Here is a 27,449-nt window from a genome sequence, read left to right on the forward strand (position 1 = left end):
AACTTGTTCTTGTTAGGTTCACTCCATGTTTCAATGTTAAAGTGGAAACTTTGTTGGCTTATGTGAAACTTATTTTGTTATCAAATGTTTATGTGTTATATTATGCTTTATGTTTCCCAAATAAATAAATAAAATTGATACATTTCGGAGGTATACCTAATATTACGTGTGTAATATCCAAAATCCCCACCGATCCTACGTCTGTTAAAAAAATAGTTCAGACTAATATTGTTAATTATGCAATCATCTATAAAAATCAAAACAATTAAATAAGCGTATATAGGATAATTATATTGTATGGTACTGGATACTACTGGTATTGGATACTACTATATAATGAATATCATAAGAAATATTATTTAAATGTTACATTACGCTTACGATTGTTAACAAAGATAATAAAAAAACCTACAATTTCATTTGTCATATATTCATGTAGTTTACAAGTTGAATAATAATCTGAAGTACGATAAATCAAAATGTGATCTTTATTGAAAAAATATATTTATAGAAGTATTTATTTGAGTTGGAAAGTTTGCGTTAGTTAGGTATATACATAATTTTATAAAACGCAATGTCTCACACTCTCTTTGCATGTGACAGTTTGTTTATTTATTAGCTATTTATTACATCCTATTCAAATTATTAAATAAATTCTCTCATTACACGATAATATTACGATTTTTTTTATAGAATAGGAAGGCGGACGAGCATATGGGCCACCTGATGGGAAGTGGTCACCAAACACCCTTAGATATTGGCATTGTAAGAAATGTCAACCATCGCTTATACAGCCAATGCGCCACCAACCTTGGGAACTAAGATTTTATGTCCCTGTGCCTGTAATTACACTGGCTCACTCACCCTTCAAACCGGAACACAACAATAACAAGTACTGCTGTTTTGCGGTAGAATATCTGATGAGTGGGTGGTACCTACCCCGACGAGCTTGCACAAAGCTCTACCACCAGTAAAAAATCTGAAATTAATATCTTTACTTTATCATATAAATATCCGATTTAAAATTAAATCAAAGCTACTAACCAACACACGATTTATAAAATCATTACAAATAATAATAATAATAGGTACTATTTGTAATATTATGTACAACTTCCTCAATTGCAAAAACACGTTTAAAAATTACTGTCAATAAATAAAACTATTAAAAAATAATATATTGCAAATAATATCATACAAATACATATATAAGCTTGTTAAACTTGCTTGTTGTTAATTACACTAGATTTTGAAGATGGTATATTAAAGGCAATAAATAATAATATTTGTAAATATTTTCTTGAAAGCAGTAGTATATTTGTTACTTTATTAACATATATGTAAATAATTAGTAAAATACGGCTTTACTTATAAGCGTTGTTTAGCGAGTGACAAGTTAAACAATATTGTCTACTTCTTTCGAATGTCAAATCAATAATTACAGAAAGAAAGCAAACAGTGTGTAACTAAACAATCGCTAAGCAACGTTTATAAGTAAGGCCGTAAGGTACGTCATTTTATACAATTGTAGCGTTTACAATTTTAAATTTCCAACAGTCTGCGTGGTTACTTTGTACTTTGACTGAATTGTAGTGCAATAAGATATTTGGAAAATTCTGATATTTATCTCTATCAATGGTAGAAGGTAATAATATTAATATAAGATAATTAAATAGGACTCTTCTAAGTAAATTGCCACCTACTAGTTTCGCAGTAATTCAAAGAACTGATAAATACTAAAGGCGTTTTAAATAGTTTTATGACAACATTTTTCACCAATACACGCGCTGGCCTACCATAAATGTACCGGCATTACGCGGCCCCGAACCACCTATGGCAACCCGCTCCGAGCTTAATTATCCAAACGTTTTAGAACTTGATTATACGAAGATGGTAATAAAATGGCGCCGCTAATAGTTCTGATCAGAAAAACGACTTCAAATCCAGTTGCTGCGTAAATTACACTTTCACCAACAAATATACCCCAAGAAAGGTACGGAGAAATAATTTAATTAAACGAAAAGAAATAAAAACTTGATTCCTATTAAAACCTTTTTTAAATAATTGCCATTTTGTGCATTTTTAGAGATATCGAAACAGTTTTCTTACTAAATTATCTTATTAATTATTTTATTACCTATCAATGATTCATTGTGTACAAAATAACTGTCGTGCTGGTAGTTTTCAAGTACTTGTAAACTACTTAATATAGGGTAATATAGCTGTATAAATCAGCATAGATGATTTGATTAAAAAAAGTGTTAACTCTGAAAGCATTTTTATGCTCTTTTATGTAGGTTGAAGTGCCGTGTGCACATTCTGCGTCTTAGTCTTACATGTCCGGCTTTCGGCCTACGACTCAAGCGTGGAAAACATTACGTCACCGTAGTGACTTTGTGCAAAACTTTACATCTTTGGTAATGGCAACGAAACTTGATCACGCGAAAGTGATGTTGTACAAATATCATTTGATACTAAAACGTAAACCTTTATTGCAGCGATAATATACGTAGGATTAATAAAATCGTATCTGATGAAACCTACTAGTTTATACAGCAAAATAATAATTAATTCGCCTACTAGATTATAACGTACTGCCATATTTTTATTGCGTTATAATTCAATTAACGGAAAAGATTTGAGAATGTGTAAGCATATTTTTCGTATCTCATGTTAAAAACATATTATATTTCACTCAAATTGGTTATTAAAAGTGTCTGAAAAAATAAAAATACCCCTGCAAACTGTTATTATTTATTTTCAGCCTATATTAGAAAATACAGTAATTTCTTTTTATGTTTATAAATTTGATCAGCAGATGAAGAAAATGAAGATTCAAGCTTGAGTATATATAAGTATAGACGAAGAAACGATAAGCCTAATGTTTTCATTAATCCGCCTTCAATTGGTCGCTTTTCGGATGAACATTCTCACAATATATTGGTGGAAATTGATGAAAAAAAACAGCAGAAAACTTACGCTATACTGCAAGAATGTAGGTCTGATTTCAACAATAACAAGTTACGTTATATCCTATTGATTTACACTAATCCTATTTGGAATCTCTTCAACCTTTCATCAATATTTATCGCTTACTTTTTGGAAACATGCCTTTACACTTTTACTACGCCGCAGAACAGATCCATTTGGATGATAATACTTATAATATCATTGAATTTAGTATTTACTGTTGATGTTATAATTGTTTTTGGATTAAAATTCTTTGAAAAATGGCGGAAGACATTAAATTTAGTCGAACCAGAAACAATGCGAGTAGTTATAGATGTTATTTTGGCAGTGCCGTACTCATTTTTATATTTGATAATAACCATAGAACATACTGCTTTTAATATATACGCTATTGCACCAATGATGGCAACCGCACGAGTATACAGAATAATTGAATATTCTTACATTAAATCCTCACAAGCTGGCACGAATCAATGGACGACCTTCTTGGCTCAATATTTAATGCTATTTCTATTGTCAGTACACACTTGGACTTGTATATGGTACTTATTCTCGTACAGACAATTTGATATTTACAAAATACAGTCATCGTGGTCCGCTGCCGTCGTTAATTTGCCTACAGAAACAACGTTTGATTGGTATTTTGTCGGAGCTTATTGGTCGGTAATGATTTTTACAACAAATGCATTTGGAGATATTTATCCAGTGACTACCAATGAGAGAATCACAGCAGCAATTGCTGTTTTACTCGGTTTTTTGCTAACAACAGTAGTATTCGTAGGTTCTCTAACTTCATTATTTATAACAATTACTACAAGACGCGCAAAGTATGTACGGCAATTAAAGAAAATAAAAAATCACTTGTCATTGATAAAAATGGATGCAGATACGACAAAACGTATTATAAGGTATGAGTTTTTATTTAATTTATCCTTTATTGTAATTATACAAAGTAACTACATAACTATTAAGTTTAGAATGTTTAACATAATTATTATTTTTTAATATTCTCTTACGAAGGTTAGTTAACATTGTAGGTACTACGAGGATCTTTGGTACCAAAAGTCAGGTGTTTTTAAGCCTAAGCTTATAAAACTTCTTCCTGCTCCATTACAAATGGAAATTGCTTACGATCTGAATGCAGTGCCTCTCTACAGTTCTTTACTATTCAGAAAACTTCCGGAAGCATTCCTTAGAAGACTATCAGTGACCATGACTCACCAGTTTTATTTACCCGGTGACATTGTTTATAATCATAATCAAAGCAAGACTATTATGGTAATATTGTATTTCTGCATTGTTAAATATTTACACTTTGCCTCTTAAATGTTATTTATTCATAGCACAATGATTCCATAATAAACATATCATTTGTTTTCATTCAATTAAGATTTGTATCACGAGCGGCGTTTTAGAATTACTATCTGATGAAGATGATGAAAGCCCGATGATATCTTTTGGCAAAGGAACATGTTTTGGAGAAATTTCTCTGGTATATAATATTCCAGGTAAAAAATATATTAAAGGAAAAAAAAATATTATTAAAATCTTATGCGCCGGTTATTATCACTAAGTCCATTTACAGCGCGATGTACAGTTAAGGCTGCAACATACGTTGAATGTCAAGTTCTTAATAAGACTGACTTTATAATGTTGATGATAACTTACCCAGATTTAGTTGTTGAAATACGAAATGAAATCCAAGAAAGAATTAATCGGAGTCATCGTAAGAAACATAAACAGGGTAGCTACAAACAGTTATCATTAAATATTTATGCTTCAAAACAAAGGAAAAAGAGCAGCATAAAATGTTTAAAGGAAAAATTACGATATATTCAAGGTATTTCTAATGTTATTATTTATTATAAATAAGATTTTCGTTTTAAATTGAAAACGGAATGTTTTTTAAAATTAACTTACAGGTATAACAGACGACGAATCCGTTTTAAAAGATGACGAACTCGATGAAAACTGTTTGAATCTTTATATATTATCGGAACATATTAAAAAGCGGACGAGTAACTTTACTTGCGCAAATTCCAAATTTCCTTGGATATTAGAATTTGATTGTAATCTTGTCAAATACTGGGAACGATATATGCTTTTTGTTGTTTTTTATATTTGTCTCGTTTATCCTTATTTTATTGGTTTCGAAAGAAAATTTCCAGCGGGACCGTTTTTCTATGCAGAAATCGTAATAAATATTTCTTTAATACTTAATGTACTCATAACAATCGTAACTGCTGTGAAAACTAAAAGGGCTTATATAAAAACATTCGTTGAAATATTAAATTATAGAATGAATACATTGAAATTCTATATGGATGTTGTCGCGATAATTCCATTTGAATATATCGTAACAATACATACTAACGCGTCTTATCTAGACAATTACAGGAACCATCTTTTTTATTTATGTAAAGGAACAAAACTGTGTCTCGTCTGGAGATTATCAAATTTCTTTGAGCATCTGGAACGAAGGCTACTGTCGAACTCAATAATAGTCAAGGTCACGAATAAACAAGCATCTTAAATACACACACATATACATAGAACTCACAATAAAAAGTAACCATGCCGAGTGCCGTTTTCAGATTCTTAAATATTGCGTGTATATTGGCTTTATATGTTACTGGTCTGGTGTGATTTTGTATATGGAATCCTGTTTCGTAAATAGATGTTCACAAAATTCGTGGTTCGCTAGAGCTTTGACCTGGGAAGATCAAAGAAGCGGTATGACATCGAACAAGTATGTAATCACTTGTTATAAAAAGAATTTGTGCTGCCTAAAATTATTTTTAGGCTTGAGTTCGACAAACTCACACGATTCTATTTAAATACTAGCAATGATATTTAAACGTCATGTTATAAATTATATTTTAGAGCTAAATATCCCGTATTAACCGGTATATATTTTGCGACTACAACTTTGCTTTCTGTTGGATACGGAGATTTTATTCCTGGGGATCAATATGATATGGGATTCATTGCATTTCTCAGCTTGTATGGTGTCTTGCTATCCGGTTACTGTGTCTCTGAATTTTCAGCTGTAGTAACACACTGGTCCAGGTAACATCTTAAATTAAACTTTTTCACTTGTTTAAACTTAAATAACAAAACTACTTACTATAAATTTATTTAGAACAAAAACGGCTTTTTTGGAAGTCATAATGACAATAGATAAATTTATGAAGGAAAACAATATGCATCCAGCAATTAAATCTAGGATAATGGCTTTTTACGAGTTACAATGGCAATACAATTCGGTAAGAATTTTGTGTACATAATTATTTAAACTTGTTGAAAAGTTGTATGAAGCCAGACATATGTGATTGAGATTTGGATTCGAATTGATCTACCAGATTCCATAATTAATTAACCTTCTTTTTACTTTTTACTTATTTTATTTTATAAATGACTTAAGTTAAAAAAATGACTATTTTTAAGGGCGTCGAACTAACCGGTGAAAATTGGCTTGAGAAAACAGTTGTGCCATATGAATTGCGAAAGAAAGTACTCCATCAGGCAAGATTCAAGACGCTGACTTCAATAAGATTTTTTCAAGTTAAAAATAAAGCTTTCATTCATACGCTTACTGAGAGTATGTATATATAAATATATAACTAGTAGGTCTTGAGTAATGTAATTATTAGTGTGTAAAATGTTTTACACGCTCGACCTAGTTTTGTCAATAATGCATGCATGCAGATGCAAACTAATTACTGCTGCTTCCGAATTGGATCAGATGGTAAAATTTTTCGAACGCCTTTGAAAAGTTACTAACGTGGTTTTTATTGAATAGTAAAAATGGTATTTTTGATGCAAGGGATACTATTTATGACTCATTCTTGTATTTTAATATTAGAATCTTTCTATTTATTTATCCAGATAAAATATGATTATACATTTTACCATGATGTATTATAAACAATATATATATAATATAAACAATATTAAAATATAAGCCGAAACAAACAACCTACTTTATTTAGTTTTATTTATAATATATATAAATTAAAACATAACTATTATTCTAATTGTAATTGTAATGCTGTCGACTTTCTTTCCTATGTTTACTAAAATAAAACTTGGAAATATAATCAATATTATTTATATTGTAGCTGCTAGTGATATAATCCTGCCACCAGGAGAAATAGTTTACTACGGGGGTACCGTTACAAGAGAGCTATATATCATTGAGAGCGGTTACTGCTTGGTGACATCTATCGAGATGAGAGAAACGAAGACAGAACGTGTCATTGGCCCCGGGAACCATCTGGGATTATTAGTATTGTTGTACGGCGTGCCGGCTGTCAGTACTGTAATTACTCTGACACATTGCAAAGTAAGTGATCATTTATTCAGTGCATATTAACAATAACATCTGTTAGGTTAGCTTAGAGGTTCGTCGCACTAGGAATTTGTGCGTGAGAGTATATTTGACTTAATGAAAATAATTTAATATTAGTATTATATATATATTTATTTAATTTAATATAAAAATAATTAAATAGATTTAATTATTTCAGCTGATAAGTATAAGTCACTTTGCATATACATCAGCATTGAACCTGTTTCCTGATATGCGAGAACATGAAGGTTTGCTTACTGATGATGAGATGAAAAAAATAGAAGAACAAGCAAAATATAAAAACTCCGACGCATATTTGAAACATTATAACCGTCTTAGAGCTCAGAAACAGAGAAAACATATAACAAATATGGTTCAAGACTTCTTTAATGGTAAGTTTATTTATTGATACTATAAAATTATTGTTGTTTATACCTAACATAGGTGGTATAGCTTTGTGCAAGCCATTGGGTAGGTACCACTAACTCATCAAATACTCTATTACCAAACAATAATACGATGTGTTATGTTCCGGTTGGGTCTACAGGCAAAGACATAACATCTTGATTTCCAAGGTTGGTGGCGCATTGATGATGTAAGGAATGATTAATATTTTTACAGCGCCAATGTCTATGGGCGATGATAACTACTTAGCAAATAGATGACCCATCTACCCGTCAGAGTAGTATTATAAATAAAAAGATACAAAACATTTCAAACGAAGTATAATTGTTTAATTAAGTGGTTTGTTAACATATATAAGCCGAGATGGCCCAGTGGTAAGAACATGTGAATCTTAACCGATGATCGTGGGTTCAAACCCGGGCAAGCACCACTGAATTTTCATGTGCTTAATTTGTGATTATAATTCATCTCGTGCTTTACGGTGAAGGAAAACATCGTGAGGAAACCTGCATGTGTCTAATTTCAATGAAATTCTGCCACATGTGTATTCCACCAACCCGCATTGGAGCAGCGTGGTGGAATAAGCTCCAAACCTTCTCCTCAAAAAGAGGAGAGGAGGCCTTTAGCCCAGCAGTGGGACATTCACAGGCTGTTACGGTTAACATATATGGATCTTAACCCAAGATTGTGGATTCATAACCGTCAAATACTTAATTTATGTCAACTTGTACACGAAGGTTAGACAATATCGTCATCGAAACATGATGTGACATGGATGTGACAGATGAAATTCTGCCACATCTTTATAAAACAAACCACATTCGAATAGTGTTCTGAAATTAACTGTAAATCAAGTTTATAAGATGAAAAAAATATTTACTTATTTTTTTTTTATTATCTTAGATTCTTTTATTAACGTATGGGATGACTATAGAAAGAAAAGAGAGAGTTATTTGCAATCATTCAAAAAATTTGATGTGTTCAATAACGTTTCTCCTTATTTGTTGTTACCAATCGCAATTAAACCAGATGGGATGTTTCTTAAAAGTTGGGCTCTACTTAGAGTCTGTACCGCATATATGCTGAGTTTATTGATACCAGTAAGTTTTTATTATTCATACGGAATTAATTCGCAAATAATTTGATTGGTATTGTCTTCAATTCTGAGATATACATAATAATGTACTTCATACACCAACCTGCATTGGAGCAGTGTGGTGAAATAAGCTCCAAATATTCTCCTAAGGGACAATAAGATCTTAGGACATCAGTAGGACGTTAACAGGCTGTTACATACTTTTCATGTAATATTTTTTTATTTGAATCTTTAATAACGCAAGACTTTTTTGTCAATTCATTTTTTATTATAAAATATAATGGAACTAGTTTGACGAATATCGTACATCTTCCTGTCATTATATTTTGAAAATCTCAATATATTTTTAATATATATTTAAATTAAATTCGAACTTTAATATATAAATTTTAATTTAATCTACAGTACCGTTGTGACAAACTAAGTGTCTTTAGTAATTTGATAAAGGAAGAGCAAATATCTTTAATATTTTTCAACTTAGTACCAAATAACTATTAAGAAATAAGATCTAAAATTTTATCTAATGAGCTAGTCAAGCGCCTATGCGCAGTGTTTATTAAACCAGTTTTTACTTAGTATACGTCCTAACGAAGTCTACATTTATTTTAGATCGTCTCAGGAATTTAACTTGAACATATGATAGAGATAGTTTACAGATAAACGCGGAAACACTAACGTAGGCTTAATATTACCATTCAATTTACATTAATATAGATATATAGATTTGAAAAAAACGGGATGGCAATGCTCTTTATAATTTATATTTCCTACTTCACCTTTTTAGATTGTCGTATCAATGGCACCGACTTGCAAACAGTTTAATATAACAATCGTTGTGTTGGAATCTATCTGCTACTTTGATTTATATCTAATGCTACATGTAGCCTTCTATGGACCCAAAAATCAACTTATATACCATCCTTATTTGACTGCAAAAAATTATCTAACAGTATGTATAGTTTTTATTTACACATAATAACAAAAACAGGGTGTAAAAACTATAAACATGTTGAGCTATTCTGTAAGGACTAAGTCGTAACTCATTCCAGAACGAAAATCGTTAATGATCAATATTAATTATAACGTTCACATAATTAACATTGATATAATATGCGTATATAATTAATATGCGATTCTTAACATTTCACGAAAGAGGTACAAAGTGAATTTTTACTTACTAGCACTGCAGGTCTCTTAACAGCCAATTCAGTTATTATTATGGGGGTTAGCTCGAAAACAGGAAAAAAATCATGGCTTATATACATAGGTACTTACTGCTTCCGAAGCACACTTTATATTTTTGTAGATATTTTTTAGTATAATAAGTGGGTATATATCAAATTCCATTCCAATTTCCATATATTAACGATTTAACTTCTTATAGAGAACCTTTGCAGTAGATCTACTCACATGTTTTCCTTGGTACGCGATATGGATGCTTTTTGTTCCAAAACATGACGAAAATCACACGGAAGAAGATCATGTGATCAATTATCATGTGTACCATTGTATCATTAGGATGGCTAATGTTTTACAAATTTATAAACTTTATTCTGCATTTTGGGCGGAATCTATAGGCGCTTTAAAACGAGTAAGTATAGCCCTAGATTATGGTTATGATAAATATTTGTATAGCCTATTACAACCACCGTAGCCGTAAAGAGAAATAAGCAACTTCAATACTAAATGGACGCTATATATTGGTATATATATTGGCGATATTCATTGCGAAATTTTTTTAAATTTTTTTTTTTATAGAATAGGAAGGCGGACGAGCATATGGGCCACCTGATGGTAAGTGGTCACCAACGCTCTTAGACATTAGCATTGTAAGAAATGTCAACCATCGCTTACATATCCAATGCGCCACCAACCTTGGGAACTAAGATTTTATGTCCCTTGTGCCTGTAATTACACTGGCTCACTCACCCTTCAAACCGGAACACAACAATATCAAGTATTGCTGTTTTGCGGTAGAATATCTGATGAGTGGGTGGTACCTACCCAGACGAGCTTGCACAAAGCCCTACCACCAGTAAATTTTTAATTATTGGAATTTTGGAAGTTTAATTAAAGTAAATGTTTATAGTAAAGTGGAACCGTATTGTGTTATAAATAAAGATATGTTAATCAATAACTGTTTGTAGTGTATAGGGCTATTACAAAATCGCAAGGAACATGAAAATCTAAGATTTATTTATATTTACTCCTTTTTCGATCACAATAGGCTATAGGAACATAAAAAATCCTTGACAATGCATAATTTATTCTAGTTATTGCTCTTTAGATCTATTCTGTAAGAACAAACTCGAAACTCACCGCAGGACACGTGAAATATCAAAATTATATATGCGAGATAGATTATTAAAATTTTAATGCACACGCATCTAAAAAGGTTTTACAGAACACGTTTTATAGTACTGTTGTTAACTGTACTTTTTTTCATGCCAGAAAAACTCGTTTACGCCTTTCCCCATGTAAAGCGCAAGACCCACTAAACTCCAGCGGTACTGACACCTCCTCTTCGAAGGATGTATAAAAGATCCCGTATCTTTTGCGCATACTACTATGACACCTCGACGGTTGGCCCGCCTTTGTGGACCTCCAAATCCCAGGGGTTTGTCGGGGTATAGATACCCCTAGCCCCAGCAACACTTACGGCGGGAGGAGAAGGTGCGCATAGCGTCTCCTCCGGCGAGTTGTTAACGATTATATTTATATATAATACTTCGATGACATTTAATTAGCAACAGATAGCTTTGTCTCATAACGCCAAAACGCGTTTCACACACGCATGAATAAATAGTTATAGTGCCTTGTCAGAGTACATTTAATACTGAAAAATTATTGCTTAACATTTAAATCAAATACAATCTTACAGAACAATACAACCATTACGGGAATTTTTTTTAACAATAGATCATTAAAAATATCCTGTTCTTTAGTTAGCTACTGAATTGAAACAATTGGTTTAAGAATTCACGCATGATATCAGCTATAAATAAAAATAGTCATTTAACTACACAGATATGACGATACTATTCTTAAATAATTAGATATTGTCAGTAAAATAGAAAGACAGAATTCTATAGAAATATGTAAGGCTTGTTAAGTTAATATGATTAATTGCAAGTTATTAAAACAATCTTCGCAATATTTTTTTCTCTATTTGTCCGGGGTCATCTTTAAAAATGGGTAAAAGTTATGTATATAATATTCCGTCGCCATTATTGTTTGCATTTATTTAGCCTTAAATACCTATTTCAGAGCACGCTACATAATTGAGTGTATTACTCAATTTTAAAGTAATTCAGTCCGTATTGGACTGAATTACTTTAAAATTCATATCTAAAATGTAGGAAATTGATGTTGTCATCACAATAATAGATATCCATTATTGTTACGTTATTGCAGTATAATTTATACAAAAGCAAATGTAAAAACGTATTCAATACCAGTATAACTCGTATTCTAGAGACTTAATTTCTCATTTATTGAATTAATAAAATCAATTGGAACGCTTTCCTACAATTGTCTTTTAAGCACACGCGGGATCGATTTTCTTTTATGACTCAAAAGATTTGAGCCAATGCAGGTATTTATATAAGTCGGGCTTATAATTTTGGTATACAAAACGATCTTTTCATATTTATTCAAAACCTCGAATCGAATATTTGTTATGAAGACTGCGTGATAATGTGAATTATAAATGAATAATTTATACTACATTTTTAAGCAATCCTTAAGCCGGGATGATTTATGGTAAGAACACGTGAATCTTAACCAAAGATCACGGGCCATCCAGCCCACCACAAATTTTCAGGTGCTTAATTTGTATTTGTATGTTATCTCATACCTGGCAACGAAGAAGAACATCGTGTGGAAGATGGCAAGCGTTGGATGAAATCTGCCATATATCCACCAACATGCATTGGGGCAGAGTGATGGAATATTGAAGCAGCAAACACCTTAAAAATAAACCTCCTCTTCAGCCCGGCAGCAATATTTACTTATTATGAAGTCCATAAAAGTACTTTAAAAAATTGTACTTACTATATTTTTAGGCATACCTCATGAGCGTGGTGCAGTTTCTTTTACTTACGCTTTTCTTCCTAAACCTTTATACTTCAATATTAATAACGTTGACGTGTAGATACGTAGTTGGTTATGACAAAGATGATTTCTTGAGAAAGCTTGAAAAACTATCCTTACGTGGACCTTTTATGACAACAACTTACAATCCAGATGGAAACATGATCTGTAAACTCGGTATGTTTGAATAAAGAATCAGTGTTTTATTTTAATACAAAAAAATCCTTTTTTTCCTATAAAATACAAATTCGTATATATCGTACATACATATCTATGTATGATAGACACGTCAATAACAGTAGTGAATTTGGGAAATAATTAGTTAAGTTAAATACAATAATAATAATGTCCTCCAGACCGATTTTGGCCACGGCGGCCAATCTCAAAAGAGATTAGCCAACTGCGCAGGAGATATTATAGTGCACAAGTGTGTTCGCAAACATAGGTGCACTCTCTATTCCCTAATTCTCATAATCCGATGGGACGGCGATCCGACACGACCGGAAAGAGTTCAGGCGCAGGACCAACGGCTTTACGTGCTTTCCGAGGCACGGGAGCGTACACACTTCCAACTTCCAGACCCCGGGCTGCTTTCAGACAGAAAAACTCAATAACTTTTTATTGGCCCGACCTGGGAATTGAACCCAGGACCTCTGGGTCAGAGGCCTTATATCTAGCAACTAGACCACCGAGGCAGTCAAAAATATTTAACAAATTAAATATATAACAACTACAAACTTCCTTACAGGTTCGTGGATAGACGGTAGCAACATTTTTAAAGACACCTACCTAACTCCAACTAAGGTATATTTGCTGGCTTATTATTGGGCAGCTACAAGTTTCACCGGCGCTGGTTTTGGTGATATCACTGCCCAAGACACCGCCCACATGATACTTTCGATTTGCATCAACATACATGGCGTTTTGTTTTTTGGGTGGGTGATTTTATTCGTCATAATGCCTTTGACCTCTTAAATTAGGTACTAACATTACTAAAGAGAATAAATACAAAATAAAGGTATAGGGGATAATCATATTAAGCAATATGGTTTTTAAGAGTTAGGCAATATGCATCGATGAGCTTCTAACGTAGTTATACGTTGTCAGAAACGAATAAGATAGGTAGGTATATTAATGTTGTGTAATATAATATTATTTTAATAGGTATGTGTACGCTCGCATAGCATCATTAAAAGCAATGGCTGATCAAGTAGTTACAACCTATCAAGAAGATTTAAAACATTTAGTGCTCTTTTTAAATCGAGAGAAAGCACCATATCTGTTGAAAAAATCCGTTATTGACTATTGGAAATATCAATGGAAAAGGACTGGGGGATGGTCGGTAAGTTTGTGTTACATAATATTTCATGACGTATCGGGCTGCTATTTATTTGCCAATTAATAAATTCTGTATTCCATAAAAGCATCAAAAAATTTTGGGAAAACTACATGCCAACTTAAATGAAGACGCTGTTTTATACATGTATGAAAAAACTTTGCGCGAAATACCGTTATTTGAAGATGTGGAATATTCATTCTTTAGAGCATTTGCAAAAAAACTTAAAGAACGATATTTTCAAAAAGGCTATATGGTGATGAAGTCTAATGAGATTATAAGCGACATGTACATAATTTACCGCGGTAAGGTATGTAAATGACAACTTTTGATATTGTGGGTCATGGAACATTAAATAGGTAGATTAATTTTAAAATTCTCGTTTTAAGGTAGATATTATCACGAACATTAATGAAGTTGAAGCGTGTATGGGTCCAGGAGGTATTTTCGGAAATATTCGTGGGGCATCAAAATACTTAACGATGTCGAATGTTCTGGCATCAAGAAATATTGACTTGCTGTATATAGGAGGCGCCGAATTTTACACACTTTTAAAAGTATGATGGATGGAATTAACGCTTGAAAATTTGTCTAAACTAAAACTATTTTTTTTTTATTATTTTAATTTTTAGAGTTATCCATCTGTGCTGAGAAAGGTTAAATATTCGGTAAATACAACCACGAAAGATTACGTTTTACCTATAGTTATGTCTGAGAAAAACAGCATGGAAGTAAGTGTGAAAAAATATATAGTTAAATTTAAATTAAAGAAAATATTTATTTTACAAGAAAGTTTTTACAGGAAATGTATCCATTAACATATGAAGCAGAAGGAGATGAAGACGATGAAATAGACCCAAATGTTTTCCTAGATGTAAGTTATTTCAATAAAAAAAGAATGATATAAATTTTATTGCAACAGTAAATAAACAGAAAAGACAGTAATGGCACGGCCCATGAGTACATACACCTCACAAACTGTTATAACTATAATTAAACAAATTATTTTTCTGTCAAATACAATTATCCGCGAACACTAAGTGTGTATTATAAATGTTATGTAAATTAAAAATTTAAAGTAAATAGCTTACTTTGATATTTGAAAATTCATTTACTAGAAAACTGTGAATGCTTTACAAATTCAATTTTAATTCATTTTCTACAGAGTCCTGACAGAAGCATTGCTGAATCTCATGGTTCGAGATCGATAACATCAGCTGGAAATCTTGATTACGTTGCAGCGACATGGCTAATTTTTAAGCCTCACAGGTAAACACAGGTTACGTACAGGTTTAACAATCGGGCTTCGCTTTCGTTTTCGTGCATAGCTTTACGAATTTCGTTTCAGAGCGATCCTCTAAGAACAAATTGGAAACTGGAATCCAACACGAACTCTATTACAATTAAAAAATACTTTTAACACTACTTGAAATCTTGCTTATTACGTATTTATTTTATTATCTTTGTTTTTTTTTTATTAAATCTCTGAACTTATATAATTATACTTAGGTAAACTCCAATAAAAGTTGTGTCCAAAAAGTCTGTCTTTCGTTTGCAAGAATGTATTAAGAACAGGTATATATTATGTATAGCATCAACAATGCATGACATATTTGGGGAGAAATTTTCTACTTACAAAAAATCTCATAAGAAATTAAAGTTATAAATTGATTCCAAAAAATACTGAGATCGAGCTTAGTTGTATGCTTTTCAAGAGATTCTAGCAGTGGACGAACACGGGTTAATGATGATGAGGATGACATTGATTCCAAATTTAAATTTATGCTAGAATATTTATACGTGTCTAGCGATAATATGCCACGAGACAGAATAAAATATATTTTATATGATCTTTATTAACAATATAAAGAATATTAATATGTATAATTAAATAGGTGGTTTCGAAGCAGCGTAGTGCCTGACTGCAAATGGGTCACTTTTATTGGTACGTAAATAGTTTTATTTATGTTAATATATAGGTGCCTACTTGTTGTATATTCTTAACTTTAATTTAACTTTTAGATTATTTAATAATGTTTCTTTCGTACGTGGACTTTATGATTCTTGTTTACCAAATGGCATTTTTATCCAATACTTACTTCTTTTATATTTGCATCGTTTTTGATGTTATATTTTTGTACAAAACCTTTCTGGACTTGCATTGCGGATACATGAACAGATACGGAGACTATGTTTTAAATCCGAAAAAAGTGCGCCAAATGTAAGTAGCTTTCAGAATTTTAATCATAATATTATATTTTCTCATATTATTCGCAAATTGGTTATGCTATTTTTGCCTTTAAATCATTGATAACTAATGTTTTATTATCTGCCTTGTTTTTCCTTTTTCAAGAGCAGGTGATAAAACAATTAGCTATGCATTCGCCTTGACTTGATCGTTGATTAAATGCAAATTTTTCTTGTACCTTTCCTTGTAGCTGAGTAAAGAATAAATATATAAACGGCTCCGATGATCTGGTAGGTAGTTTATGCAAACAAGGTCTTGACTCGAAACCCGGGTCATGTCAAACCGATTATTTTTCTGTTATTCTGTAGCAGCCATAAGTTGGGATGTAAAGCAAGTGGACCTGTTTTTGCGAACACACTCGTGTACTGTAATTGATTTATTGTAGTAGAAATTTACTCATGTTTTTTTTGTAATTTTTAATATGATAAAATGACAATATGTAACAAATATTAATATCCTACGAATTATTTCGTCAGACTACGTTTTTACTTGTTTATTGTAATTTCTAACTTTTATTAGAACATTTTAAATAAACACAAATAAATACGTACATATGTTATTACACAAAATTATAAATAATTATAATCTTCATAAGCCTGCATTGTAAAATCAGGTCATTTTTATATTTTTGGTGGATGCTTTTCGCAGACATGTAAATCGAAATACAGCTAATGAGGTTATAGCTATCCTAAAGACGACGCGAGAACATTTTCTTAAGCATCAATTTTTTTTTTAGGTACTTTTCTAAAATCCATCTTCGCAGACGCGACTTTTTAGCCAACTTACCTATATCCTATCTTGCTTTTGCTTTGAATCTTCGTCAACCTGTGCAATATGCATTATTCTGCTACCTTAGGACCCCTCAGCTTCTTAGAATTTCCTATTTATTTACATATCGGCAACATAGAAAAATTAACATTGGATCCGCAAACTTATTTCTTAAATTGACGTAAGTGACATCTTACCTAAATAAAAAATACCTTTGTTTAAGTAACGAGAACAGACTATTTTGGTATGATTGATTATTTCTTTCCAATTAATATAATAGTGAAAATACAGTACCTAGTTGAAGATGTTTCTTTAACTATACAGATATGTCATTATAATTTTACTATTCTCGTTCATGATTCTCTCTGCCCCACTAATGATTTGAGAGTAATATTTAGAGTAGTTTAAATTTCTCTAATATTACAGAACTATTGCAATATGGGCATCTCTCTTATCCCATGTAAATGCCTGTCTATTCTTCAAAATGTCTTGCCTCACACCAGTGCAATGCCAATCGGCTAATTGGATTTCAAAAAAGGAATTAAATTTACGCGCCAATTATGCCCAGGTAAAAATCAAAAGCGCTGTGTCTCGTGTTAAAATATTAACTTATATAAATTAAGTCAATGTGCTTATGCGTATACACATTTAATATAATATATTTAATTATTTTTTACTGTCACATTTTGGCGCGGTCTCTAGTAAGCTTAAGGCACTTCTGATTGTTAGTAACAGATGGCTTATAGAAAAAAATAAACTGGTATTTTATGCAATTTTTTTTAATATGTTTTTTTCTGTCATATAAAATTTACATTTATTAGTTTAAGTTAAGTTAAGAATTAAGAACACATTAATAAACGTTGACACTCATTTCTAGAAAAACTTTTTTCCGCTGTACGTGGCCTCACTGTGGTACATGATTAACTTATTGACAATAACAGGAACTGGAGACGTCTCTTCTCAAAACGACTTTGAAGTTATCGAAACCGTATTCATAACCATTATTATAAAATTCTGCACTGGTATGTTATTCTATCTTTATATATATAATTATTATATTATCTGTGCTTGTTTCCTTGCGGGTCTCTAGACGGTTTATTTAGGTTATGGTAGGTGAAGCTTGGATCGGGGTTCAATAATACATTTAAAAAAAAAAAACAAACTTATTTCTCCCTTACAAAATCGAGACGGGCAGCTAGTTATCGTATATATTTCTTTTTCACATCCTGAAGCCACTTGTATCGAACGCCCTTAAGATAGTAGTATATATTTTTTTGGATTAAGTTTTTCCAAATATATATATATCAACTTGGAAAAACCTCTCTGAAACATGTAAAAACAAATTGCTTTTCTCATTTGTGCAGATGGCACACAATTTGTTTTCTATTCAAAAATATTTGTACTACACACATTATTATTTTCATCATCTTGACACTTTCAGTGACAGTACTTTCAATAGATAACTGTTATGACTACAGACTCATACTGTCCCAGTAAGTGATAATCCAACGATTATACATTGTATTTTTTTTTCTGCTCACGTGTTCCCCTCTTCTTACAATCCGGCTTCAAACGAGGCGTGAAGAGGCATCTTGCGGGCCGGCAAGGCGGGGGCGGCTAGTGCAGAACATTCTTCCCGACTGTACTGGTCGTCGTCGCGTTTGGACTACCACTTATCATCAGGTGGAGTAGTCATTCGCCCTCCCGGCGCATATAAAAAAACATTGTATCTGCTTCGTTAAACTTTACTAGGTCTTTTAATATCGGAGATGTCAGCTATGATAACTGCACACTCATCATCTCGCATTGCTTATGACTACGGTATAAACGAACTCAGAGATGGTCTTCGTGATACGGATCTCAGTGACCATCAGATGAATAAAATGTGGGATTATGTAAGGGAGCTATGGAACAGGCAACAAGGAAAACAGGTATTGAAGATTGGCTCTTTAAAATCATCGTATTTAATAATTTATGGGATTGATATACATTTTTTTCTAATTTATATTACATTCCAATGAGTTAAGATAAATCTACATATTGCAGGCAATTTGCTAACAGCTCTGCTATATACATACAAACTGTTCTTAATGAATATATGTTTATGTACAATACAACGCCTATGCCTATTAACTACTTATATGCACTTTATTTTTATAATTCTGATTTTTTCATAAATCCATAATAAATACCGAATATTCATTTTCATTTTCACTAATAATGTTAAATTCCCGTCAATTAAAGGGCCAAGTTGTTATTTTATGTTTATTCCTCTTGTCATTGGAACCAACTGCAAGTATATACTTACTAGATTTTTTTCAAATTAAATACTAAGTTTAACAAACTTAGTAACTACATTTGTAATGTGTATATATATCCTTTGAAATATTTTGAGAAATCATACAAACAATTTTACAATGTAGGAAACATATTTGGTAAAATCCTATTAAAAAATAAAATGAATGTGTTTTAAGTATGGAGAATGGCTGTGAACATGTCTTTTTCTTTCATGTGTAGATGCCAAAATTGGTCTATAAGCTACCATTTCGACTTCGGTGTCAAGTTATGCAAGCGGTTTATGGAATTCATATTAGAGAATCATTAATATTTAGGAATACTGACGACGATTTCAAAAGAATGCTGTCTATGTGGTTGAAACATTGTGTTTTTTTTCCTGGCAACTATATTGTTCAACGAGGCGACGCAGATCAGTGTATATATTTCATACACAGGGGAGAGGTACCTTTCTTAACAAAATTCATGAGTTAAAATAGTAGAAAGAACATTCTTGTCATACCATATACAGGTTTCTTTGTAAAACTCATTATAACCTCACAGGACCATATTAAACTGTAAGCACCAACTTTTATTCTAGGGGTTTTAATTTTATTACGGTTAATTTATTTAAAATATTAATTAAATTGCTTTAAAAATTAATAACGCTGCACGGTAGCAAGGAAGGGTCTTGTGTAAACTATGCGTTGCGAAAAACAGCAACGTGCGGACACGAAACTGGCCTTGATTGATTAAGGACGTACAAGAAATGTGATGGTCAATCAATCAAACAATCAATCAATGAACAGCCAATCGTTGTCCACTGCTGAACATAGGCCTCTCCCAAGGTGCGCCAAAGCTCCCTGTTCTCCGCCTTCCGCATCCAGTTGGTGCCCGCCATCTTCTTAAGGTCGTCGGTCCACCTGGCTGGAGGGCGCCCTACGCTGCGCTTGCCGATTCGCGGTCTCCACTCTAGGACTCGTCTGCTCCAACGGCCATCGGTCCTACGACATACGTGACCAGCCCACTGCCACTTCAGCCTGCTAATTTTGCAAGCTATATCGGTGACTCCGGTTCTTTTCCGGATAATCTCATTTCTGATCTTATCCTTCAAAGATACTCCGAGCATAGCTCGCTCCATAGCACGCTGAGCGACTTTGAATTTGTGGACTAGTCCCGCAGTTAGTGTCCACGTTTCGGCACCATATGTCATGGCAGGTAAGACGCATTGGTTGAAGACTTTCGTGATGGTCAATAATTTGTTTTTATTTCACAGTGCTTAGTACCTATTGTTAAAGATCTACCTAGATATTTACAAGTGCTACATTTCAAGGTAAGTTAAAAAATATATATCATTCAGATTGACTTATGTATAAACACTGTCAGAGAGGACAACAAAAACTAAAAATCTATTTTTGAAAAATCTAGCATAGTTTGTAAATTGTCATAGAACAAAAGTTTTTGTTTATGGTGCTAGTTTAGTAATACGTTCCTGCGAGGTTATTAGTATTTTACAAATAATAGTATACTATATCATGTACCTGGTACCCCTTGAGAACTTGAATGAAATTATTAATTTCAGGTTGAAGTTCTCACGGTTCATCAGAACTTGACAGAATCTATTTACGATATCCTGGGACCAGACGACAGCTTTGGAGTGGCACAGGTACACCAATTTATTTTTAAACAGCTCTCACCAACGACTTCGCTAGGCGTAAATAAAAATATTAGAAAAAAAAATATGTTTAAAAAAAATCATGGACATCGGATGAGACTGAACCATGACACCGATGATAATATTAACACAGACAGGGGAGTATAAGATAACTGAGCCTAACCTAAAACTAACTTATTGTTATATAATTAACATGGATTTCATTATCAGTATGGTGGAAATCATTACTGGTTACCGTACCTTGTCCTGAAACTATATACTATATGTCTTTCGGCACATTTGCTGAAGAAGCCATATACGAATACATACAATATTTAACAACTGCATAACGAACCGAGTACAAGAATGCGGCAAATCTAAAGTCGGCCGTTATGGTTTGGGCTGCCGAAATCGCAAATGTTGGTGAAATTATTCAAAAGGATATAACTATTATTTTTTTTCAAAGGAAAGAGCCGGATCCCTTTCAAATAAAGGTGGACTTGGCTAAAACCCGATAACGGAACAAGATAGACTTTACCATTTCATGATATTCGAGATATCTCAAAACTATTGTTTGAACACGGGAAGTGTGAGATCACCGATTTGTTCTTACCTCGGTGACTTACAATGCTCCAAGCTGTTCAATGTAACAAAAGTTTTCAAATACGAAACTATTTCACCGCGTTGAAAGCCGCATCTACTATTGAATACAAAAGAACACAATTTACTTTTTTCTCAAAACCTGTCATGAACTTTCTTGGCAGATTTGACTAGTTCCAGTCCCTGCTTTCAAACATGCTACAACACTGAACTACATCCATACTGTTGTATGAGATTATGCAGAAAATCAATAAGTACAATCAGCTTTGCATATTCATACATATACCAGCAATGAACTACGAATAGCTGAACGATAATTATGAAAATCTTTAAATCTTTTAAACCTATAACAAATAAATTTACAAAACCATTAATTTGTAACAAGCTAATGGCTAGAACAAAACAATGATAATAAAGTAATTATAATTTTTAAGCTCGAATTAAACTTTACAGGGGATTTTTGTTGGTGTAACGCATCATTTTTCCTTCCGTGCCCGAACAGTTGTTGACATTGTGTACTTGAAATTAGACGAATGGAAATATTTATTGGATTTTTATCCAAAATCGGCAAAACTTATTCGAAGAAAAGTGGAAAATGTGTATTTAGCAATTTAATGTTTAATAGAACTTAAACCCTATATTATTATTATAAATTTAATTGAATAAAAAGTTTGTTATTTTAATTTAATATATAACATTAAATTACCAAAAAATAGTCAAATCATTACATGAAATATTATTAAAAATCAATTCGTTTGTTAGTTCCAAAGGATTTTAAAAGCATTTGACTAAACGAAATAAGTTATTCACAATAATAATACTGCAAAGGTTACTTAAAACATCGATAACAATCTATTTTATAAAAACTACATTCAATTAGAATCCCAAAATATTCCCAATTATAAAAGAACCGTTAAGGAATGTTTGTGATCTAAAGACATTACAAAACCTATAAATTTTAAGAATGTAAAATGATGACCTTGGGAATGATCGCGATTTAAATTATTGTTTTGTTTCTTTAGGTGGTTCTTTTCAGAGCTGAGGAGTTTACTTTCAAGCTGGTGATAGATTATTGACAATCAATAACCAAGTTTAAAACTTCTATATTAAATAAAGTGTAATTTTGTCTCAGACTTGAAATTATTCAATGTTATATGTATTATATTAATATAATTATTACAAATTTATATCAACAATTTGGCATTAAAATCAGAAAATACTTTGAACCAGTCATATATGAAGTTCTCTTTTTACTTTACCAGACCCCATTAATTCATTGATCTTCTCTTCCTCTTCATCGACTGCGAGATTCCTATAATTGTTTCTTCGGCTTCTTCATCTTCTTCTATTCTTTGAGTACTACTATCCTCTATCCTTTGAGTACTGACATTGGTAGTTTCACATCGATATTGTTGATGTGTTGAATTTATTGTTTGGGACATTCTGAAAATAAAAGAATTGTAATATTATTACTTCGATGCATAAGATGGCTGTTTGTTCTAGAAGCATTTTTTGTTGGAATTTAAAAAAGACAAATTCTTTCCGAATTGAAAATACAATTGAAGAAGAGTAAGAATGGCAACTTTTTTTTGTTCAATTCTTGTATGGAATCCACCTAATCAGTTTTTCCCAAAGATGTTTTGATATATTATAAATTAATATTTATAGCAAATAGTAAATGCATGTATATCCGATTGTGTCGTACCCTTCATCTTTTAATAAAGGTTGCCTGGAAGAGACTAATAAATCACTGTTATTAGAACGCTTCTTGTATGCTTTATAATTTACTTTTTTTTTTGTAGAATAAGTTTTGTATACTGACTTCTATGTAGAATAAATAAATAAATAAAAACAAAAATAATGCAATCTGTGAATTTTGATAAAATCTAAATATATGTAGATGCCATTCAAAACACACTTAATTTACAAAAACAATCTCTTTATTCAAGCGTGATTAAAACACTAAAATTCAACAAATAAAGATTTTACCCTTGACAGTTAAGTCGCTCGAGATGGGCGTCAAAAAATTCAGCCTTACAGCATGGCCATTTGTGATGTTTGTCAGTGTAATTCCTCAAGCATTTTGTGTGTATTGCTTCATCACATCCAGGACAATTGTACCCCTGAAATATGATTACTTAAATTAAAACAAGTACTAATAAATAATTATGCAACTATTTCAATAATATTTCTGTTAATAAAATAGTAATTGGAATAATTATTGTTTAATATTGTTGTTACAAGCTTGATATTAGAAATTTATTTTAATTTTATGCGTTTGTTATTTAAATAATTATTGTCAGTTTAAATAAAATCAAATAAGGGCCAATATTTGACGCACAAATGTGAATGCAATTCTGGTCACAGTCAAACAAATTCAATAATAAAAATCTCTTCTATCAAATGTCAAAAAAAAAAAATGGTACTAAAATTATAGTCAGACAGATTATTATATCATAAGAATGTATTAATGTTTTCATTTAATTCTTTAATGTATCATTTAATCTTATAATTTGACTAATCAAAGTCTTTTAAGAATGATTTGTAACATTTTGGTTAGATTATAATAAAATATTTTATGTAAGGCACAGTAACAGCCTGTTAATGTCCGCCTACCGGGCTAAGGCCTCCTCTCCCTTTTGAGGAGAAGGTTTTTAAAGCTTCCATCATGCTGCTCCAATGCGGGTTGATAGAAAATACATGTGGCATAATTTCAATGAAATTAGACACATGCAGATTTCCTCACAATATTTTCCTTCACGGTCAAGCACAAGATGAATTATAAACACAAATTAAACACATGATAATTCAGTGATTGGTTAAGATTCATGCATTCTAACCACTAGGCCATCTTGGCTTATATATTATGTAATTTATATTAAATAATAATATAAATAGGACAGCTGTGTATGCAATTGTGTTTTCTTGTCCCATTCACATTCTGAAGATTAATTGTTATGTGATGTCAACACATGTTGATAAAAAACTTTCTATCCTTGTCCTATAATGGTATTAAAAATATTTAATTACTACATTTCAATGGCAGGAGTAAAGATAAACAGAACTTAGATTTATATATTCCATTTTTGCCTGTTAGCAAATAGCATGTATTATATACACTGCTATACTATGCACTAAGAATTCTTGAGTAATATATCTTTGTTTACAATACTATTCTACTTATCTACTTATATCCACTTTAATGTAATATTCAAAGATCTGATAACAGCTATACCAACACTCACTATAACCATAATGAATACAAGGTCAACATACTTTATTTATCTTTACTCCTCAGGCTATACAATGTTGTAATTGTTGCTGCTGTTGTTGTCAGTTGTTATAATGACTTCTGAAGAATTTCACATTGCAGACACAGAAACTGCCAATAACAGTATACTTGGAATAAAAAAGATTTATGTAACTTACTCTAAACACGTTTTGGTTGCAAAGACAACAATTTTGTACGGTATCTGGCATGTTCTCTTGAAAGTATCTTTCAAACTCATGAATGGCTCGAAGGCCTAATGCATAGTTATGGCCAGTCTTTTCTAAGTAATGCATTTTACACCATAGATGAAGCAAAGCCTGAAAAAAACATTTGATGATATAACTCGCTATGCTTTAATCATATATATGACATACCTAAATTTATATAGAATTTTAGTAGAAAATACTAATTTATGAAACTAATAAGTGGATGGAATACAGGCTGATCTGCACATATGGAACAGACTTTGAGTTTACAGTTTATCTTGTATATATATAAATTCTTATATAAATCTTGTATATATTAAATGTAAAATTTGACTACTATATATATTTATATATAGTCAAATTTTACTTTATAATATTAATATACTAAGTAATAATAATTTTATACAATTTTACTTGAAATGTTTCAGTAATTGTTTTTAAGCCATACCTCAGTATCTTTCATGGCAATAGTTCCTTTTCCAACCAAATTGCTAGCTTGCGTTGCAGTTATTTGTCGACTTTCGGTGGTCATAATTTGCTCTAATAAAACCCTGAAATAGGCTAGCTGTTCTGATGAAAACATATTTTGAGTTTTGGTGGCTTCATCATATCCCAAAGAGATAAATACTAAGTTCTTTTGCATTGTTGTTTCATCATTTACAATCTTTATCATTTGTTTAAGAGGTTTTATCTTTTCATTTATCTTCGTAACTAAATCCTTAATTAAAATTTCACTCTGATCTAAAACAATAAACATATATTTATAGCAGTATTAAACTGATTATATTAAAAAACTTAGATAAAACACCAGCTGCCAGTTTTGTAAATATTTAGTTTATTAGATTATACTTTAACCATTACCAAGTGTATGCAATATTTTAGCTCAATTGCTTGAATGGAACTTGTTTAACACTACAGTACATTAGACACAATATATAGGTAAGTAATTTTTATGACTTCTGTAGGCATGCACCATTCTAAAAAGTATTATAATTCAATTGCAATATGCAACCCCAGTACGCTAAGAAATAAAATAAAAGCATATAAATAAAAACCTTGCATCTCTACCACTCTCAGAATATAGTACTTCTGTACATTAACAAAACATTGTTTCAGTAGTAGAATATATAATACTTTGGTACAGAATAAACACTCCAAGTCATGTGGTGTAGAGGCTTTTCAGACCACCGTAATTTATTTTTTCTACTAATTGATTGTGTTGATCTATTGGCTTTTCTAACGTAACCGGGCGGTAGGGCGAGTCGTTATTCTTAAGCCGGAAATGAATTTAAAAGTAACAACAGAACCGTATTTAAAATATACACATATATTTAAATACAATGTTTAACAACTTACCGGGAAAAGATCTAGACAAAATTTTACCAGCATCATGAAAGGATAGAACTCCAAGGCTTGCAACTGTACGTAATAAAAATCTATGTACACTATCGTAAGACATTTTGAACGATTAAACAGAGGTATATTAGTGTATTATATTTTGTTTTTTGCTTTAAATGCGTATTTGAAATCTTTGTAAATAATTGTATTAAAACAGTATAAAGCTTTAGCAGTTTTTGAATCACTAATTTTTAAAAACTACTCGCTTTACAGTTTACCGTTTACATTACTTGATGATTTGACATTTGTGACAACTGACAGACCTGTTGATTTGACTTTGACTGGAAGTAACTGACACTAAATTTATTTTACCTACAAAATGGATATTGAGCTACAGAAAAAAGATTAAATATAGTGTACTGGACAACTTGAGAACTCTGATTTCGATATTGACACGAGATAACGCTAAATTAAGTAAAACACAAGGCATCTCATACCATATTAAAATACCAAGAATTAAAATTGTTTGTGAATTTTGATTAATCGGCGTATCGATCAATGACGACGCTACAGTCTCGCCGTCATATCTAAAAACATTTTTTTCCGAGTGATATATCTAAACATAACCTAAGATAAAGGTGCAAGGTTTGACATCGAAGGCAAAAATAAAATAAAATAAATATGTTTTCAATTTTTGTTTTTTCACGTTTTATTTTTGTGTATAAGATCTCCCGCCCCTCTACTTATTTGTCTTGTTCTATCAAATATTTTAAGAGCATAAAATTTAATTGTTGTGTGCCGCACACCGTTCTGCACGTTAAGGAAACATTTCGATTTGAT

At 31.6% G+C, this 27,449-nt stretch overlaps 2 protein-coding genes across 2 annotated transcripts; one reads left to right on the forward strand and one right to left on the reverse strand.

Annotated features, from left to right (window-relative positions):
* Nucleotides 1–1,635: 1,635 nt before the first annotated feature.
* On the forward strand, nt 1,636–22,445 carry LOC126772954 (uncharacterized). Its single transcript, XM_050493562.1, has 32 exons — nt 1,636–1,645; nt 2,819–3,878; nt 4,008–4,248; nt 4,361–4,478; nt 4,556–4,810; nt 4,893–5,479; nt 5,565–5,719; nt 5,854–6,039; nt 6,113–6,236; nt 6,418–6,571; nt 7,092–7,315; nt 7,500–7,713; nt 8,630–8,826; nt 9,607–9,771; nt 10,207–10,413; nt 12,887–13,091; nt 13,663–13,849; nt 14,079–14,256; nt 14,339–14,560; nt 14,640–14,807; nt 14,883–14,987; nt 15,053–15,124; nt 15,416–15,519; nt 16,146–16,195; nt 16,273–16,471; nt 17,235–17,447; nt 17,693–17,834; nt 18,144–18,288; nt 19,019–19,197; nt 19,784–20,005; nt 21,123–21,206; nt 22,248–22,445. The coding sequence occupies exons 1-32, from the start codon at nt 1,636–1,638 to the stop codon at nt 22,407–22,409; spliced, it is 6,534 nt and encodes a 2,177-aa protein (XP_050349519.1). The 3' UTR covers nt 22,410–22,445.
* A 131-nt stretch (nt 22,446–22,576) lies between these two features.
* On the reverse strand, nt 22,577–27,099 carry LOC126772955 (uncharacterized). Its single transcript, XM_050493563.1, has 7 exons — nt 27,030–27,099; nt 26,888–26,950; nt 26,628–26,690; nt 25,720–26,012; nt 25,224–25,382; nt 23,784–23,917; nt 22,577–23,237 (listed from the first exon to the last, which is right to left on the reverse strand). The coding sequence occupies exons 1-7, from the start codon at nt 27,097–27,099 to the stop codon at nt 23,063–23,065; spliced, it is 957 nt and encodes a 318-aa protein (XP_050349520.1). The 3' UTR covers nt 22,577–23,062.
* Nucleotides 27,100–27,449: the final 350 nt, after the last annotated feature.

Source organism: Nymphalis io, chromosome 13 (genome assembly GCF_905147045.1).
Source record: "Nymphalis io chromosome 13, ilAglIoxx1.1, whole genome shotgun sequence".
NCBI classification, from domain to species: Eukaryota; Metazoa; Arthropoda; class Insecta; order Lepidoptera; family Nymphalidae; genus Nymphalis; species Nymphalis io.

What these genes read in the sequence shown, in the direction of transcription:
- LOC126772954 (XM_050493562.1), top strand. An exon ending in TCTGGTATATAATATTCCAG is followed by an intron (nt 4,479 to 4,555) that starts GTAAAAAATATA and finishes GTCCATTTACAG; the next exon opens with CGCGATGTACAGTTAAGGCT. An exon ending in AAAACAGCATGGAAGTAAGT is followed by an intron (nt 14,988 to 15,052) that starts GTGAAAAAATAT and finishes AAGTTTTTACAG; the next exon opens with GAAATGTATCCATTAACATA.
- LOC126772955 (XM_050493563.1), bottom strand. Translation starts at nt 27,099, where the DNA reads ATGCCTTGTGTTTTACTTAATTTAGCGTTATCTCGTGTCAATATCGAA. An exon ending in TTTGTCTAGATCTTTTCCCG is followed by an intron (nt 26,013 to 26,627) that starts GTAAGTTGTTAA and finishes TTATTGTTTTAG; the next exon opens with ATCAGAGTGAAATTTTAATT. An exon ending in GAGCGACTTAACTGTCAAGG is followed by an intron (nt 23,238 to 23,783) that starts GTAAAATCTTTA and finishes TTTTATTTTCAG; the next exon opens with AATGTCCCAAACAATAAATT.